At 44.1% G+C, this 18,487-nt stretch overlaps 1 protein-coding gene across 2 annotated transcripts in view; it reads left to right on the top strand.

Moving 5' to 3' along the window:
• Positions 1-857: 857 nt before the first annotated feature.
• The window catches only part of LOC147418277 (SNF2 domain-containing protein / helicase domain-containing protein / F-box family protein), a 62,302-nt gene continuing 44,672 nt past the window's right edge, over positions 858-18,487 (top strand). For both annotated transcript variants that reach the window (XM_086506713.1, XM_086506714.1), the window contains exons 1-4: positions 858-1,847; positions 1,986-4,484; positions 4,573-4,786; positions 4,983-5,213. In XM_086506713.1, coding sequence (XP_086362839.1) covers positions 1,084-1,847; positions 1,986-4,484; positions 4,573-4,786; positions 4,983-5,213 — 3,708 coding nt within the window. In that variant the 5' untranslated portion in view covers positions 858-1,083. The remainder of the gene's footprint in view (positions 1,848-1,985; positions 4,485-4,572; positions 4,787-4,982; positions 5,214-18,487) is intronic.

Raw genomic sequence — 18,487 nt, 5'->3', positions numbered from 1 at the left:
GAATGAGGCTGAGTAGGATTGCATTTTCATATAGATATGCTCTCCTAGGCACGTAGATATGCATTGAGCACGATCTTGAGTAGAGCTCCATCCAACCCTCACATATCCCCCCATACTACTTTATGCCTTGTATATCACACATCCATCCACAATCTCTGACACACCTACATCACATATGAGGTTCTTTCTGTTGTATCTTATGATACTTGGTTGATACCAAAGCCACTTTTCTCATAGGCTGGCCTTTGCAAGACATTAATAAAACCTTCTTTCTTTGTTCTTCCTTTCTAAGCACACGCGCACGCACACGCGCGCACACACACACACTCTGTCTCTATTACCCCATGCGTGTGGTTGAGAAAACCAAAATTTATTACAGTCTTACCATCGAGAAGTTTTGTAAAAATTGAATGATCTTTGCGAACTAAGAGTGCATCTGCACACCCTATATAAGCAAATCTTTTGGGAGAGACTTCCAAAAAAGGAGGGCACTTGACAGCACGATTGCATATATATCTTCCGTTAAGGATGTAATGATGTGTAGACAACTCCAAACACTCCCCCTAAAATCGAGCTAATCTTTGTTGTTAAGGCTCCAAACACATCCCCAGAATCGAGCTAATCTTTGTTATCAAGGCTAGTTGATCGACATAGGCAAAGTTGCTCTAGGTAGGTAGTATTCAAAATTTGTAGGGAAAATTTAAATAGCCAGCGTGCCCGAGATTTGAAATCAACGGCAAGCTGCAGAATCTTGGTTTTTTGCTTTCACGAGAATTGCTGACGTGGACTTTTATGGTAAAAGAGGAAAGGTGACGTGGTTTAAGGTTCTCACAGCCTATTTTGCCTTGCGAAGCGAAAGCGAGAATTTTTCTTTACTTGCTCGCGGGATTTCGTTCTTTGCTCTCCGTCTCTCTGCGTGTCGAAGCTCCCTTTCCTCTGCTGTACTGCGTTTTTCTTGCATGCCCACCGTCTCCCGCTTCTCCCCAATCGTGCTACGCCATCGCCCAAGTGCTCCTTCTGCTCGTCGCAACCTTTCCATGCCGACGCTCTGTAGCGGAAGCTTGATTTAACGCTTCCTCGGCCATGACCTCCACAGCGGATGACTTCTCCCACTCGCAGGACTTCAAGCTCTGTGGGTTCCTCCCTTTCGTAGTTTCCGTCCTTAATCCCCCTCCCAAGCCTGCTGCTCCCGCAGAGTCCATCGTTTCAGAACCTCCGCCTCCAAGCACCGTGCCGCCAGGTACAACTTCGCAAAGTTCTGCGAGTAACCTTAGTAATGTGGGTTCCTCAGCTATTTTCAGCGAGGAGCTTCCAAGCAAAGTGAGCAGGGTTTATTCCCGCAGAAACAGCCGTTCCAGCACAGGAGGAGACCCCTTAAGAATTTTGTTTGGAGCAGAATGCTGGCTCACAGGTGAGGGCCCGGAGGTTCAATTCCTCACCAAGGGGGGTTTTGCGTTAAGCCCTATTCTGAATCCAACACCACAGAAACAAGGAGAGGAGGTGGAGGCTACACTCAATGCAGGGTGTAGGGAGGACGATGGCACCTCGCCGATTGGCATGGATGCACTGTCGGAGTCTTCTTCCATACAGAAGCAAGGTGCAAGCAATAAGAAAAGGAAGAGACAAAGTGGCTTTGTGGATGATGGGGTCCAGCTTCTAAGCAATGTGCAGATGCTGACAGTTCGCAATGGTGTGAGAGTCAAGGGTCATGTTGTACGCATTGCTCGCAAAGCAGATCAAGTGAGGGCTGCTATTTTACTCGATCTCTATTTGCCATCCTTTTTGTGGTCTGGCAGGAATTACTGGAAACCAAACTTAGCCTTTACTACCATTTTGAATCATCTCAGGTGTGCACATTATTTGTGCAATTTAGAATGTCCTGTATATGTGCATGTGAAATGTTTTTGGGTTGTTGTATTTTTATGAGGCTTGCCGATTGTGTGGTTTTAGTATCCCTTTCTCACAAAATTTGGTTTTCTTTTCAGTTGCAACTGGGAAGAGAGAAGCCTTTCCCTCATCACAGAGGGGCGAAAGATTGAATATGAAGATTGCAAGGAACTTTGGCATTTGGGAAATTGTCAGGTACTGGGCTGTAATTTGCACATGGAAACTACAGAGGCGCTCCAACAGTCCCGCTTTGATATGCATGCAATTTTCAAGTCACTTCCTTCTCTTAAGGGAGAGCAAACAGTAAACACGACAATATGCCCTGAGGACGAAACTATGTGGAGTATTGACGACCTTCCTGACTCAGTTTTGATGTCTGTATTAAGCATGCTCTGCCCTAGAGATCTGCAAAGTGTGGCATGCACATGCAAGCATATACATAGTCTTGTTGAGTACATCATGCCCTGCATGAATTTGAAGCTCTTCCCACATCAGCATGCTGCTGTACTGTGGATGCTTCAGCGAGAATTGCATCCAGCTCCTCTACATCATCCTCTTTATAAGGACCTTCAGACAGAAGATGGCTTTCATTTTTATTTAAATTGCTTATCAGGAGATTTGTCACCAGAAGCACCTCCACCTGTCATGGACTTTAGAGGAGGCCTGTTTTGTGATGAACCAGGTTTAGGCAAAACTGTAACTGCACTGTCTTTGATATTGAAGACACAAGGCTCACTCGCAACTCATCCGCCCGAAGTTCATGTGAAATGGTGTGAACATAGTTCTGGGGACAGGTATGGGTACTATGAAATTTGCTCGTATCGAGTCACATCTGTACTCAAGAGAAGCATGGAATTAAAAGCTAAACGCAATAAGATGGATTCTCACTCTCTAACTTCTGTTTCTTCCCATCACTTGGCAACAGCAGTGCAAACGCTACCAGTTCGAAAAAGGCCAAGAGTTGTATCTTCTCCTCAATTCAGTAGCCCCTTGAGGCGAATCTCCTTGGATGCAGGTCCAGCAACTAGAGCATCAAGTGCTGTCAAGCGAAGGCTTTCAGAAGAATACGAGAGTTTGCATGAGGTTGATAGCTCTGTGCATGATAAAAGTTTATTGCCAAAGACACTTCCGACCATGTACCATGATGGGAAGGGCGAATTCTGGCATCATGACGTGTGGGTACAGTGTGATGCATGCAGCAAGTGGCGAAAGATCGAGCTATCACCAGATGAAGGTTTAGCATGGTTTTGCAACATGAACAAAGATCCTCTCTACCAAAGCTGCTCAGATCCAGAAGAGGATTGGGAGTGTGGCTTAATTTCATCCTTTCCAGGTTTTTACAAAGTAGGTGGCGCTTCTGGTCTTGAGCCAAATGTTATCCACTTTGCAAATGTTATTAAGGAGTATGCAGCGCCGAGGCGTAGTGACACACAGGCTGCCCTATCATGGCTCGCAAACATAGATTCTGACAAATTGGCAAAAATGTCTACCGCAGGTGTCGTAGTTCCTAATTACAGTCATTTTACAGATCCTCATCCCCAATATGAAGTAATGTTTCAGAAATTTGGACTGGTTCAAAAAAAGAATGGGAAAGGGCCAAAAAAATGGTTCTACCCACCTTTTTTGGATGGGTTAGTGTTTGACTTGCCTGCATTGAGAGAAGCACTTAACAAACCGCTGGATGTTTTCAGATTGTACCTTTCAAGAGCAACTCTTGTGGTTGTACCAGCCAATCTTGTTGACCATTGGAAGAAACAAATTATGAGGCACACCAAGCTTGGGCAACTGCGCGTCTGTGTGTTGGTTGATCAAAAGAATGCTCCAAAAGTTCAGGACCTTGCATGGAATTTTGATGTGGTCATTACTACATTCTCAAGGCTTAGCTGCGAATGGAGTTATAAAGAAAGCAGTATTCTAATGGGTGTGCATTGGCTTCGTATAATTTTAGATGAAGGACATACCCTTGGAGCAAGTCTCAGCCTCACAAACAAGCTGCAGATGGCCATGTCTATGCATGCATCACGAAGATGGGTGCTAACTGGTACACCAACTCCACATACTCCTAACAGTCAAGTTGCCCACTTGCAGCCAATGCTCAAGTATCTTCATGAAGAGGTGTATGGCAGTAGCCAGAAGTCATGGGAAGCTGGCATTTTAAAGCCATTTGAGGCTGGTTCTGAAGAGGGGCGTACTCGACTTCTTGAACTTTTGCATAGGTGTATGATAAGTGCAAGAAAATCAGATTTACGCACAATTCCACCATGCATTCGTAAAGTTGTGCTTCTCGATTTCACACAAAAACATGCAGAAAGCTACAATGAGCTTGTTGCAACAGTGCGACGGAACATTTTGATGGCAGACTGGAATGATCCATCTCATGTGGAGTCACTTTTGAATCCGAAGCAATGGAAGTTCAGAAGTAACACAATTAGAAATGTTCGACTTTCTTGTTGCGTGGCTGGCCACATAAAAGTGGAGAATGCTGGTCAGGATATCCAGGAAACAATGGATATTTTAGCTCAGGATGGCTTAGATCCTTTGTCTTGGGACTATGCTGTTGTAAAGAATGCACTACTTGTTGGTGGCACATGTAGCAGGCAACGTCTTTGACTTCAGGCTAAATTCCAGTTGAAATTATTTTCATAGTTTTTTGCCTGATTTTTCTTTTGCAATTAATGGTATCAGGTGCGATGAATGGTGTAGATTACCAATAATCACTCCTTGCAAACACTTGCTTTGCTTAGATTGTGTTGCCATGGATAGGGAGAAATGCACTTATCCTGGCTGTGGTAACCCATACAAGATGCAGAGCCCACAAGATTTGACTCGACCTGAGAATCCAAATCCAAAATGGCCTGTTCCACAGGATCTAATTGAGCTGCAACCTTCCTACGTACAGGTAACTTATTCATGTTTGCGTGACAAGTCTTCTCTTGTGATTGTTAGTAAATTTGCTACTTGGGAAATACACAGAGGGATATGTATTCATACCTCAAAATTCAAATATAGAAGTTCAGTGCCATCTTGGGGGAAGATAGGATGCTATGATGGCACTTATCATTTTAAATTGCAAGTCTGATCTTCCCTTGTTTCAGGATAACTGGGATCCTGACTGGCAAGCAACCTCGAGTAGCAAAGTGGCATATCTTGTGGAAAGGCTGAAGTCACTTAAGCCTTGCGGTGCAAGTCATGACAAAGTAAAATGGAGTGGTGGAAAGCTGGCATCTATTGTGGATGATGGCACAAGTACTTCTCAAACAGACCTCCCAGAGAAAGCAATAGTATTTTCTCAGTTCTTGGAGCATATACACGTCATTGAAAGCCAGGTAAATTGTCTAAACAAGGAAAGAATTTGGGTTTTATTGTTACACCAGGATGATTAGTTTTGAGTCTACCTTTCTTTTGGGTTGCTACGGTCTGCAATGTGACATAATTTGCTCTTGTATGTTGCTATGGTTTGCTCGATGCCCACACTTCGTTCTGATTTTTTCGATGGCACTCTCTTCCTAGTCTGGATCTCAAGAGCTAAGGCTTGCAAATCCGAGGGGTCTTAGGCTGATCTTAGGGTGTGGCAACCCTTCGAGCTTTCTTGGTTTCTGATGCTGGAATCCCTCAAGCACAGGCCGAGGCTTTCTCCTGCCACCCCTCTCACACGAGAGAGAATACCTGCTGATCAACCATCTTCGAAGCAAATCCATTACCCGCCTCGGAACTGTCGATGTAGAACCAATTCGAGAGCAATCTCCTCGCGTTATCTTGCGCTTGAGACACGATGGAATCTCCGCAAAGTCTGGATTTGGAAAAGGGATTGAGGGGCTGCTTTTATAGGTGTGAGTAGCCCCGTGGAATAGAGTTCCACTCTCCTGCTTTTTCCCGTGTAAATTGGGGCAGATAGGGGTGATGATAACACGAGAGAGAGAGAGAGAGAGAGAGAGAGAGAGAGAGAGAGAGAGAGAGAGAGAGAGAGAGAGGGAGGAATGAAATGGAATGTTTTATTAACGTCTTCAAAAGGCCAAAATGACCTATGAGACCAAAAGTTACAACTATAACAGGTGTGATACAATCATCTGAGATAAAGCACAAAAGGAAACATCCTAGATCCTAAAACAATCCCAGTAGTTATCACGATTACTACTTTTGGACATTTTATCGATGTTGCTTATTTTTTATCCTCAAAAACCATTCAAAAGAAGCAATGTAAACAAAATTCCCCTTTACCTACTATTCTGAGAGTTTAAGTGAAAAGCAACCACTTCTATTTTGGGTGCATGCATACAAATGATAAAGAGAATCCCGAAATTGCGTCATCGTGTGCACCGCACTCTCTCGGCATGAATCATCTTCTTGACCCTCCACGAGGAAGACGAGTGCTCTGGAGTATTCTCACCAGGTGACTTTGTGCCCCTTTCTAAGCCAACAGAGCCATTAGAATCTTCATTAGAGCCAAGTTGCAGAAGATACACTTTCTCTTATCTTTCATACATATCTTATTGTAATTCATGCCATGAGATGAATAAAGAGGTTGAAGACAAATACTCAATCATAACAATCTTAATCTACAAATAGTAGAATGGGGTTATGGCAATGAGGACACACTAATAAGGGGGGCAAAATGTTGTCATCCCATGAACTATTGCATTGGTCATTGCAACTTAGTATCAATCTCCTCCATGGTTAAAAGCTGGGGAGGTCTCACTCAGTCTCGATGATACCTTGTATCATACACTGTCTATGCATAGATTGTTGAGCGCACGGCGGTGCGTGCAACTGATAGAGCACGCGAAGATGTGCAGTGTGTGTGCAGAGAGGGGTGGCGAAAGCCAGCAGGAGAGGAAGCGCTAGCAGAACGAAGAGGGAGAGAGAAAGAAAAGAAAGAAAGAAAGATTTTTAACGTCTATGTCAGGCCGAAATCGGCCTATGAGACAAATCAAATGTACATGGTGTGTATGTCATCCGTCTATCGGAAAGACAAATGAAACAAAACTGAGAGCTTACGTTTTGGGGAAAACTCAATAAGTGAGTTTTGGGTTTTTCCACTTTTATTATAAGTGACCTCTAAAAAATGTGTCTAGGTTCTGGACAAAGTATAAAAATGTACAAAAAGGGGTTATTTAGGCCTTTAACCCAACAACCTCTCACTTAAAGGCATAAATGACGCCTTTAAGTTAACCAACTCCCACCAGCTGTATGCATTGCTCATGTTGAGCCTTAGCAAGACTCTTGGTGAGAACATCTGCAGGGTTATCCTGTGTATGGATCTTAGTCAAGCTGACTAGACCATCCCTCAATACCTGTCGTATGAAGTGGTATCACACATCAATGTGCTTTGTCCGTGCATGAAACATGGCATTCTTGGCCAAATAGACAGCACTTTGGCTATCACATCCCAAGACAAGAGTACTAGCAGGCATACCAAGCTCTTTGACAAGTCTGCCCAACCATATGGCCTCTTTAGAAGCCTCAGTGGCTGAAATATATTCAGCCTCAGTAGTACTCAATGCCACAATTTTCTGCAGTCGTGAACACCAAGAGACTACACCACCAGCAATGGCAAATACATATCCACTGGTAGATTTCCTGGTATCCATGTCACCTGCCATGTCTGCATCACAATATCCCTGCAACTTTAAGTCACTTTTGCCATAACAGATACACTTTGATTGTGTACCTTTCAAATATCTCAGAATGCATTTGACAGCTTCCCAATGCGCTTTGCCAGGATTCGACATGTATCGACTAACAACTCCCACTGCATAAGCAATGTCGGGACGAGTGGCAACCATAGCATACATAAGAGAACCACAAGCTGATGCATAAGGGATTCCCTTCATTGCTTTCAATGTTACCTCATCCTTTGGGCAATCTGCTTTGCTAAGCTTAGTGTATGGAGGTAAAGGTACTCCAAGAGGCTTAGTATCAGCCATATTAAACCTATCAAGTACTTTTGCAATGTACCTTTCTTGAGATAAAAACAACAATTTCAGCTTTCTCTCTCTTTTAATACGCATGCCCAAAATATGCTCTGCATCACCCAAATCCTTCATAGCAAATGTCGAATTTAGCTTACGTTTCAGAGCATCAAGACTAGTCTTATGTTTCCCGGCAAGCAGCATGTCATCAACATAGAGAACAAGTATGATGGGACTACCATCTTCATCCCTTTTTGTATACAAACAATGATTTGCATGGCTGCGTTTAAAGCGTTGAGACAGCATAAAAGTGTCAAACTTCTTATACCACTGCCGTGATGATTGTCTCAAACCATACAAAGCCCTTTTCAGTTTGCATACAAGTTCCTCACGTGTAGGAACTACAAAACCTTCAGGTTGTTTCATGTATATATCCTCTTCAATGTCACCGTGCAAAAACACTGTCTTTACATCCATTTGATTCAATTCCAAATCAAGCACCACAACGAGAGCAAAAAGGACACGTAAAGTTGTAAGCTTTACAATGGGAGAAAAGATTTCTTGAAAATCAATTCCTTCTTTTTGTGCATATCCTTTTGCAACCAATCTTGCCTTGTACTTGGGTTTTTCATCCACAATCTTAATCTTATATACCCATTTGTTAGGAAGAGCCTTTCTCCCTTTAGGCAATGGCACAAGATCCCAAGTATCATTTGCATACAAGGATTTCATTTCCTCTTGCATTGCAAGCTCCCACTTACTGCTTGACTCACATGTCTTTGCCTCTTTATACATAAGAGGCTCTCCCTCATCTGTCAACATAACATGATGCAAAGAGGGCTCAAAGCGTTGTATCAACCTTCTGACACGAGTAGACCTACGTACCCAATGATCTACATTCTCAGGCACAGGTTCTACATCAGGAGGCAACTCATTTTCAACATGCTCATGTTGCTGAAAATCATTTTCAGCCATGACAGGTGGCTGTCCATCCTCATTTGGAGCATCTAAATCATGTCCTACCTCTTCTCGCTCAAGGTTAACCGGCTGATTATCAATTTCAGCTTGCGGTAATGCATCGTGAGGCTCTTTTTCAACATCAATAGGTGGCAAGAGAGGCTGAAATTTGACCGATTTCTTGTCAATTTCATAAGATGTAGCATTTTTCAGCAATTTAGCCTCATTGAACACTACATCTCGGCTGCGTACTACCCTCTTAAACTGAGGCAACCATATCCTGTAGCCCATTTCACCCTCTTCCCCATAACCTAGGAAGAGTCCTTGGATGGACTTGGCATCTAGCTTTGTCCTCAAGTCATTACGAACATGGACAAAAGCCTCGCAGCCAAACACTCTCAAATGATCATAAGAGGCAGGTTTGCCAGACCAAACCTCCTCTGGAATGTCATTTTTCAGCGTACTGTTAGGAGAGCGATTGCATACATGAACTGCAGTTTTCAAAGCCTCTCCCCAAAACCCATGAGGGAGATTAGCCGTGGACAACATGCAACGCACTCTCTCACATAAAGTACGGTTATACCTCTCAGCCACACCATTAGAAGATGGATTATAAGGGGCTGTCAACTCCCTTTTAATCCCATATTCTTCGCAATAACGCTGAAATTAAGCAGACGTGTACTCCCCCCCATTGTCAGATCTCATACATTTAAGCTTACTACCCTTTTGCGTGGTCACAAAAGCATGAAACCTTTTAAATGCATTAAATGTCTCACTCTTATTCTTTAACAAATATGCCCAGCCTTTCCTAGCAATAATCAATGAATGTAACAAAGTATGATGCACCACCAAAAGACTTAACATGCATTGAACATACATCGGAGTGAATAAAATCAAGAGCATTAGCTTTGCGCGAGACACCAAAATAATAAGAAGACTTCTTTTGTTTACCATACAAACAATCATTACAAAAATCTAACTTGGCGCCCTTTACATCAACCCTCTTCAAAGAGGAGAGCACATCAAGTCCCTTCTGGCTCATATGGCCAAGTCTTTTGTGCCACAACTCCAAATGAGAAGCAACTTCGGCCACTGCAAGAAACTTGCCAAGCAAAGCTTTGCCATGTAAATAGTACAATGTACCACTCTTGCATCCCTTGACAATGAGCATTGATCCCTTAAGCAACTTCCATGAACCCCCAGCAAAAATGGTTGTATAACCGTGTGCATCCATCTGGCCAACAGACAATAGACTCTTCTTGATGCCTGGTACATACCTTACATCTTTAAGCATAAACTCTTGGCCATTGTTTAATGCCAAGCGCACAGTGCCCATTCCTTCAATGTCACAAGCATGGTTATCCCCAAGGTAAACCTTGCCATACTTGCCTGCATGATAAGAAGCAAAACACTCCACAGATGAATTCACATGAAATGAGGCACCCGAATCTACGATCCAAGACTGTGTAAGGCCATCATTTGCACTTAGCAATGCATCAATGACATCTCTACGTGAGATAAGCATGTCTTCTGCATTTGCTACAACAAAATGTGAGGGGCATGAAGCTGCAACCAAGATCTCCTCACTGTCGGATAACTCTGTGATAACCACACTAGAGGATACATTGACAGTCTCCGAATCCTTGGAGGAGGTACCTGCTGATTTTTCCTCTTTCTTATCCTCTGTCTTCTTCTTCTCCTGTGATTCCTTCTTTCTTTCCTGCTCTTTCTTGAAATACCTGCAATCTGGCTTCTTATGGCCTTTTCTGCCACATTGGTAACAAGTCACATCCTTATCCCTAGACTTGCTTTTGCTCCTGTTTTGAGTCTTGGTACCTGTGTTTTGCTTCTGACTTTTGCCTCTCGCATTGTAAGCAGAACTTCCACCTTCCCCACCACTAGACTTGCGTCTAATTTCCTCATTTAAGATGGAGCCTTGCACTCCATCATATGTGAGGTTGGGGCTATTACTCAAAGAAACCACAAGCGTTTCCCAAGAGTCTGGCAAAGTCATCAAACAAAAATATTGCTTTCAACTTGTCATCAAAAGGTTGAAGCCCAGTATCCTGTAGCTGACTCATAACACTGGTGAAAGCACTTAAGTGCTCAGAAGCCGACTTGGCTTCGTCAAGCATCATGTTCACCAGTTTGCGCATCAAATGCACCTGATTCACAGGGGTGGCATTCTTATAAGTGGCCTTCAACTTATGCCAAATTGCATGTCCAATTCTGAATTTTCTGCAAATTTACTGTTTTGGCGCATCAATTTGCATCAAATGGACCTGTTTTGAGTGGGAAAAGCAAGGGGCATCGATTTAGAACACCTGCGTTTTGTTGTTTTGACCTGTAATTTTTTGGTTTTTACCTGTTTTGACCTAATTTTAGCCTGTTTTAGGCTGTTTTGGAAACCCTAATCACCCTAGATGACACCGGAAGCAAGGGGCTTCGCGATGAAAGCGGAAATTTAACGCGAGAGAAGCCTTTGGCCTGCTGTCCAGTCTCCTGCGCGAAGCTTCTAAAACCCTAATCTGGCTCTGATACCAGTTGTTGAGCGTGCGGCGGTGTGTGCAAGTGATAGAGCACGCGAAGATGTGCAGTGTGTGTGCAGAGAGGGGTGGCGAAAGCCAGCAGGAGAGGAAGCGCTAGCAGAACGATGAGGGAGAGAGAGAGAGCTTACGTTTTTTGGGAAAACTCAATAAGTGAGTTTTGGGTTTTCCCACTTTTATTATAAGCGACCTTTAAAAAATGTGTCTAGGCTCAATATGAACCTGGACAAAGTATAAAAATGTACAAAAAGGGGTTATTTAGACCTTTAACCCAACATAGATCACTAAGGCCTCTTGCGTCTCGCAGGACTAAGCTTGACTACTGTCACAAACGGGAGCGCACATGAATAGTTCAATATAAATAGAGTGTTGATTAAAAGAGACGAGAGAGAAAATTGATTGGGGACTAGAAGATAGGTTGGCTCCCCCTTTGAAAGAGAATCTTTATTCAGGAAGAATCTTTTTATAAGCACAAGAACTGGAGAAACCCCTCTGTTCCAGATCTTATGACTCGATGGTCAATTTCTTCCCGTTAGGGAAATTTGAGAGTATCAATTTCCCGTCTTGTTTGCACTCTAGGCGTGAAGCTCCGTAGACCGTTCTGGCGTCCGTTCTCAAAATCCTCGAGCATAGGCCAAAGCATCCTTGCTCCTTCTCCGACATGGAGTACTTGCAAAAAGCACAAACACAAAAGCAATGAGTCGTAGAGCGTATGCACAACTTCACCTGTCGGTCCTAGTACGGAAAAGCGACCTTTGTACTACGGTTTGTCGCGATCACTTGCAATTCCGACGTCGTAGATCTCCTCCAAGCTGTGGTACATTTGAGGAGATTGGGGGCGTTGAGAGTGGTAGGAATACCCAGGCAGCCTGTGCTTTTCCGGCAACAATAGCAGATGGGGTGGGGGTGACCAGAATATATATATATATATATATATATATACAGACAGACAGACAGATAGAGATGAAATGAAACGAAATATAATATTAACGTCCTCAAAAGGCCAAAATGACCTTTGAGACCAAAAGGTTACATGTGGTGTACAAAAAGTACAAATAACTGAAAAGAAAATAGTGGGTAGGGGTGGGGTGAAAGCTGATACAGATACAATGAAGCTCTTTGAGAGTAGAGGCTTCATATACATATACATCATTATCCAAAAGGCTATTGAGGTTCAATGTCCTCCAAGGTAAGCACTCTGTCGGGAGTTCTGAACGGCTCCTATGTCGTGCGAGTATGGTATGGATCCTCTGTCGCAATTTGCGTCGATGTCGAGAGTGCCCCCTCATCCTGGGCGACGGGACGGCCCCAACTCTATCGCCCAATCAAGCAGTATGCCTCTGGTACCTCTGGTGCTGCTATGCAGTGGGGGTTGCTCGAACACTTGTGTTTGTGACTGAAAGAAATCTGTAATCTGCCGCTGACGCGCGAGAGAGAGAGAGAGAGAGAGAGAGAGAGAGAGAGAGAGAGAGAGAGAGAGAGAGAGAGAGAGAGAGAGAGAGAGATGAATTGCTCGAGCGAGAGCGTGTGTGAGTGTGTGTAGCAATGGATAAGAGAGGAGAGGAGGAGACCTTGTGTTTGCAGGGGCGAAAACTCACTCTCTACAATGTGAAAAGAAAACCTTACAAAACTACAAGGCCATCACAAGTATGACCTCAGCCAACGCCCATTGGCTCACTGACTCTGTGTGCATCCAGCTGTAATCATAGAGAAGGTATAGAGTGATTGACATCATACTCCTCACCAAAGCCGCACACATCCTGTAGGATCTCACCATACGTTGCAAAGTGCCCCTATGCTCAGGGCCAACGTCAGTCACTGCACGACTAACTACTCCCACTGCAAATGCAATCTCGGGTCTCGAGATGAGTATCTCGTACATGAGACTCCTAAATGCTGATGCAATCCTAGCAATATTTGCCAATCTGACTATCTCAGTCAAATCTGGCTAAGAACTCCACTCATGGAAATCACCCCGACACCCGAACTCCAATCCCTGGAATCCATTCTCGTGTTTATCGCATGTCACATGCGTACCAAGAGCATTAGTCTGTCCTGAACCCACCCTGTGTGGCAAGAGCAATGCCTAGCTCTAACTCACACACATCAGCCTCTGGCCTAATCATATCCATGAATGACTGAGTCACGGCTGAATCCTGAGCACTCAAGTCAACCATATCTGTCATCATATCCACAGTCGATTGTCAGTGACCGTGACCCACGGATGACAAGTCTATTTTGGAGAGGCATATTTGAGAATATGGGCACTACGCTTAAGTTCTCATCGTCGTTTCATCCACAGACAGATGGGCAGTCGGAAGAGGCAAATTCTACTGTCTTGGATCTGCTCAAGTGTCATGTGTCAGAGCACAAGGCGAAGTGGGAGCAGTATTTGCCGTTGGTTGAGTATGCGTACAATAATACAGTGCATTCTTCAACAGGCAAGCACCTTTTGAAATTGTCGAAGGTCATGTAAAACTTCCTCCCATTTTGCATACCAAGGAAAAGATCTTTCAGGTAGATCAATATGTACAGAATATGGATGAAATGTATCAGAAGATAAAGCATGCCCTTGAAAGGACACGGGCAAAGCAAAAGAAAGGTGTTGATCTCCATCGTCGTGAATTGTTGTTTTCACTTGGTGACTGGGTACTGTTGCGGTTTGAAAAGGCACACTTAAAGAAGCGAAAAGGTAAAGAAAGTCTCTTACAAAACTTAGTATGCGTTACTATGGTTTTCAAGTAACAGAGAAGATCAGTGATGTCAGTTATAGGCTGAAATTGCCTGAGAACTGGAAGATTCACAATGCTTTTCACGTGAGTCTTCTCAGACCATTTATTGGTGATGTGCCAGAGGATATGGCAGTTGAAGAGCAGCCAGAACTTGAAGAGCTTGATGAAATTTTGGTCCCAGAACAGATCATGGCACACAAGGAAAGAAAAGTCAAAGGCAAGGTTACAAGACGATATTTGGTGAAGTTCAAGAACTATCCACCTATGGATGCAAAGTGGATGGAAGAGAGTGAACTTTAGAGTCACCAAATGTATTGCAGCTCTACCTTGAAGCCTTTGGTTTACCACCTACGTATTCTCCAACTCAAGAAGAGCAAAGGTCAAAAGGAAAGAGACCTACGCTAGAGGGGGTGATCTAGGAGCTAGCACTTCTCACGTATCTATGGATTTAGTGCAATAGAAGTGTACCATGCTTGGCAATTGCCCTTGGGGAATAAAAGTTTTGTCCAAAAGTCTGTTCAATGCTATAGAAGTAAGTATGTCTTGTCAGTTGTCAAGAGTACAACAATTGCTTCTAATGAGTACATGTTGACGCATTTTTAAACGGCTGGTTTATTATGCTTGAAAGGATTCGAAGTGTACTAGAAGTTATGGACTCTATTAAAGCCAGTGGCACAGTGTGAAAGCTATCCACTATGTCAATGAAACAGTCTCACAGGTAGACCATACATGAGTTAACAAGTGTTGAATACACGAGTGTTAACTATGAGCATGTATGTCTCGTACCATGTTAACTAGGTGTGTATACACGAAAAGGTTGACAACCGTAATACGGTGTCCATGAAGTGTTGCACACACTAATGGATTGATATTCATGCAAACGAGGACGTTTGCGATTTCAAGAGCGGGGTATGTCACGAGTCTGTGGCAACTTTACTTGTTGATTTCTTTTTGGGGGAATTTTATTTGACTTGTTTTAAAGCACCCCTCTGGAAATGCCAATGCCTGAGTTGCATGGTGTGAGGCGGACAGTGAGAGTCTAGGCCAAACGGCCAGTGAGCATTGAAGTTGAGCAAATGGACTAAGGTTAGCCACGGTGGGGCTACGAGTGTAAATCACCTGATAGCTGGCCGACATTGCATTTTGCGATGTGGTTCCAATGGTGATTGATGGTCAGGCGACCAGTGTGAGCGCCGTGGAAGCATCTTTTAAAATCTAGGGAACTGCTATTTTGGGCCATGAAATGTGTTCGTCATTAGCTCTGGAATGACAAGGGGAACATTTTTTTGCTCTGCTGCCAAGTCAATTGACGCACCAGTTGAGATATTTTTAGCCAAGTTGGCCAAAGTGGGAAACTGGGCGGGGTGTCAGCTTGTGAGCAATTCTGCCACTTTGGGAGAGCTGGGCGAGTTGTTTATCAGCAAAAGGGGCGCCATTTTCAGCCACAGGCGGATTGCAACAGGTTAAGAGCTATGGAGTGCTTCCTTTCCCTATGCTACGCACTGCCCTCTCTCTCCCCTACGAGCAGTTATGTTATGCCCCACTAGTGGGCTTCTCATTTGACCAATGTACAGTTGTGTGGGTTCATGCGCGATTGCCGAGGCAAGAGCCTCTTGCACAGGTACTGGATTAGCTAGTGGCTAATCCCCCGCAGGTACAGGTGAATTCGGAGAGGTTTCACGTGAGAAATCTCGTCCGATTCATAGGGCAAGTAGCCCTACAGGTGTGGGAGCTCGAGGACTTGCTACGGATGCGACTGGCACGCGAAACGGAGCCCGAATAGGGAATTACAGCCTACTGTGTATTTTTGCAGGAGGTTTAGGGTTTCGGCCCTTAACGGTCCCTAATACCCCCAGGAGGTCCGCGGATGCGAGGGGATGGCTGTATAGGTGATCAGGCGCATTTTCGGGGCAGAAAACAGAGAATTGAGCGTGCTGCATATTCTCGCCAGGTTTTGCAAAGTTTTCGTATGCATCGGGAAAGTCATCTAATGCGTGGGGATACTGACTGTGAAGGGTCCTAGTACAGTTATGTTGTCGAAATCGGGCCAGAACATATGGAATTCAGCCCAGATTGTGCGGGGCAGCTTGTAGGGAATCACAGGTTTTATTCTCTCTGTTAAAGAATAAAGAAAAAGGGGTGCCAACCTTTGGGGCCTACAGGTGTCGCTGTCTGCTTGGAAGCATTCTAGCTTCCTGGCCATGCTATTTGTCTTGAAGTGTAATTCAGTCTCAGTTACTGGTTCCTTTTAAGTCATTGCTTTGTGTCGTAAAATCAAGTGTTGAAGAATCGGGTGAAAGCTATCGTCTACCGCCCTACGGGCCGGTTTCAGACAAGCCCTTCTTTCTTGGGTTTCTTGTCACTCTTCAAAAACACGATTAGGAATCGACACGCCCAAGAAGACTTGGGTTACGTGCAACCGCAACAAGCAAAAAAAATTCTTGTGGTTCTTTCCTTGAGTGATACAGAACACTGTCAAAGTTCTGATACCAATGTAAGGTGAAGCGGAAGTGAATGTTGAACTTTGCTCAAGATGAGTGCTCCGAACTGTGCTCAAGGTTCCTTTTACTTAAGGAAGGGAGAGCCTTCCGTTCTTTAATGAGAGAGTGCAATGGACACAAACAAAGTGAATGGACATTGTGAGTGAAAATGCTGAGACTGAGAGATAGAGAGAGAAGAGAATACGACACCCGGAAGTTGTCAAACCCTCCTCCAAGGGCCCCACTCTCGATGGCGAGAGTGGTCTACTATTGATTGCACAATCTGGTACAAGATGTTGATGCAAATCTAAATGGGGCTATGTCGAGGTCAACGGTGGTGCCGACGATGACGAGACTGGCTGAAAACTGAATGCTGTACAGACGACGGGACGACGACTGTGATGGCTGAACTGACTTCCTTCTGCTACTTCTTATGGGCTGAAATCGATGATGTCATGCTGCTGAAAACACTGGCTCACTGCTGCTACAAACGCTGATTTGTTGGACCAAAAACGCTGGGCTATCTGGGTTAAAAACGCTGATGCAAAGGTTGCAGAAAACGCTGTCTCAAGGCTGCTGAAAATGGTCATGCTGCTGGCTGCAATTCTGCTACAAAAACGCTGATCATAGGCTGTGATGCTACTACAGAAACGTTGTAAAATTGCTGTGGAATCGCTACTGAAAAACGCTATGCTGCTGGCTGTATTGCTGCTACAAAAATGCTGATCATAGGTTGAACTTGTTGCGATAGCAGGGCTGAAAACGCTGGCTTGATGTGAGGGAAAAACACTGGCCTGATCTGTAAAAATTTTGCAGCTGTGTACCCTAGATGTGCAGGGAGTCTGAGTGACGTATCTCAAAATTGGTGAAGATTTTGAGAAAACAAAGTTGAAGAGGACGAAAAATCAGCTAGGAATCGCGGGTGTCGGCTTGAATGAAGATGTTTTGATAGGTCAAAACAGACCTGCAAAAACGTGTTGCAATTTTTGCTGCTTCTCTGCCTGCTTCCCCGTTGAGCTCCAATGGTGCTCCCAATCCCTCAGTTCTGATACGAGTTGAAGTGCGCGAGTGAGAGCGTGTGTGAGTGTGTGCAGCAACGGAGAAGAGAGGAGAGGAGTAAACCTTGTGTTTGCAGGGGCTAAAACTCACTCTCTACATGTGATCCCCCTTATTCTATATGTACATAATGAATAGGTATAGTGGGCGGGCACTTGGCCTAACCGGCCACATGGGGCTTTACCCCAACGAGAGAGAGAGAGAGAGAGAGAGAGAGAGAGAGAGAGAGAGAGAGAGAGAGAGAGAGATTGTAACCAGCTTTGGGGACGCCTTGTCCTTGTATTTTTAAAAGGGCTGCCCATTTACTAAGGGACAGCCGGTCACCTTTTAAAGATGATGTGAACCTGTTCAAAACCTCATAAAAAACTCTATGAGCTGAAAACTAATGCTACACAACACTTCCTAGGTGTCCTTGGATACAACTTCATGCACAAATGCAATGCAGACATAGATTTTCTCCTGGGAAAGTATCTGCTTTCTTGAAAAGCGCTTGAAAAACATCCTGCTTTTTGTCAAAAGCTTCACAGAACCCATCTTTATTTTTGTGTGCGCATCTTTACACGTAATCCTTTACCCAGTTCGGATTTCCTTCTAGACCAATAGAATATTCCCTATCCAATGCTCCCGTCACCTATCTTGTGACGTCACCTATCCTATGATGCATTGGGAATATCCATTCCCCGGTTTCTCCCACTGAACTTACGGAACAACTCCTTCACGATGCTTAATGCCACCATATGGCACATCAAAGTTGTCCGTTCTTAATGGCTTTTAACAGTTCTATTAGATCTACAGTTCCTAACTTTAACAGTTCAAGTGTACACATTTAAATATTCTAATTTCATTAAATAGAAACTACTTAGAAAATAAGAAAATAGTCCATTTAGCAACATGTCACAAGACGGGCACCACGTGCCAAT

Source organism: Adiantum capillus-veneris, chromosome 30 (assembly GCF_014529385.1).
Source record: "Adiantum capillus-veneris isolate H3 chromosome 30, ASM1452938v2, whole genome shotgun sequence".
Taxonomy (NCBI): Eukaryota; Viridiplantae; Streptophyta; class Polypodiopsida; order Polypodiales; family Pteridaceae; genus Adiantum; species Adiantum capillus-veneris.
The sequence above is the reverse complement of the archived record's forward strand: the minus strand, read 5'-3'. Positions and strand labels throughout refer to the sequence as shown.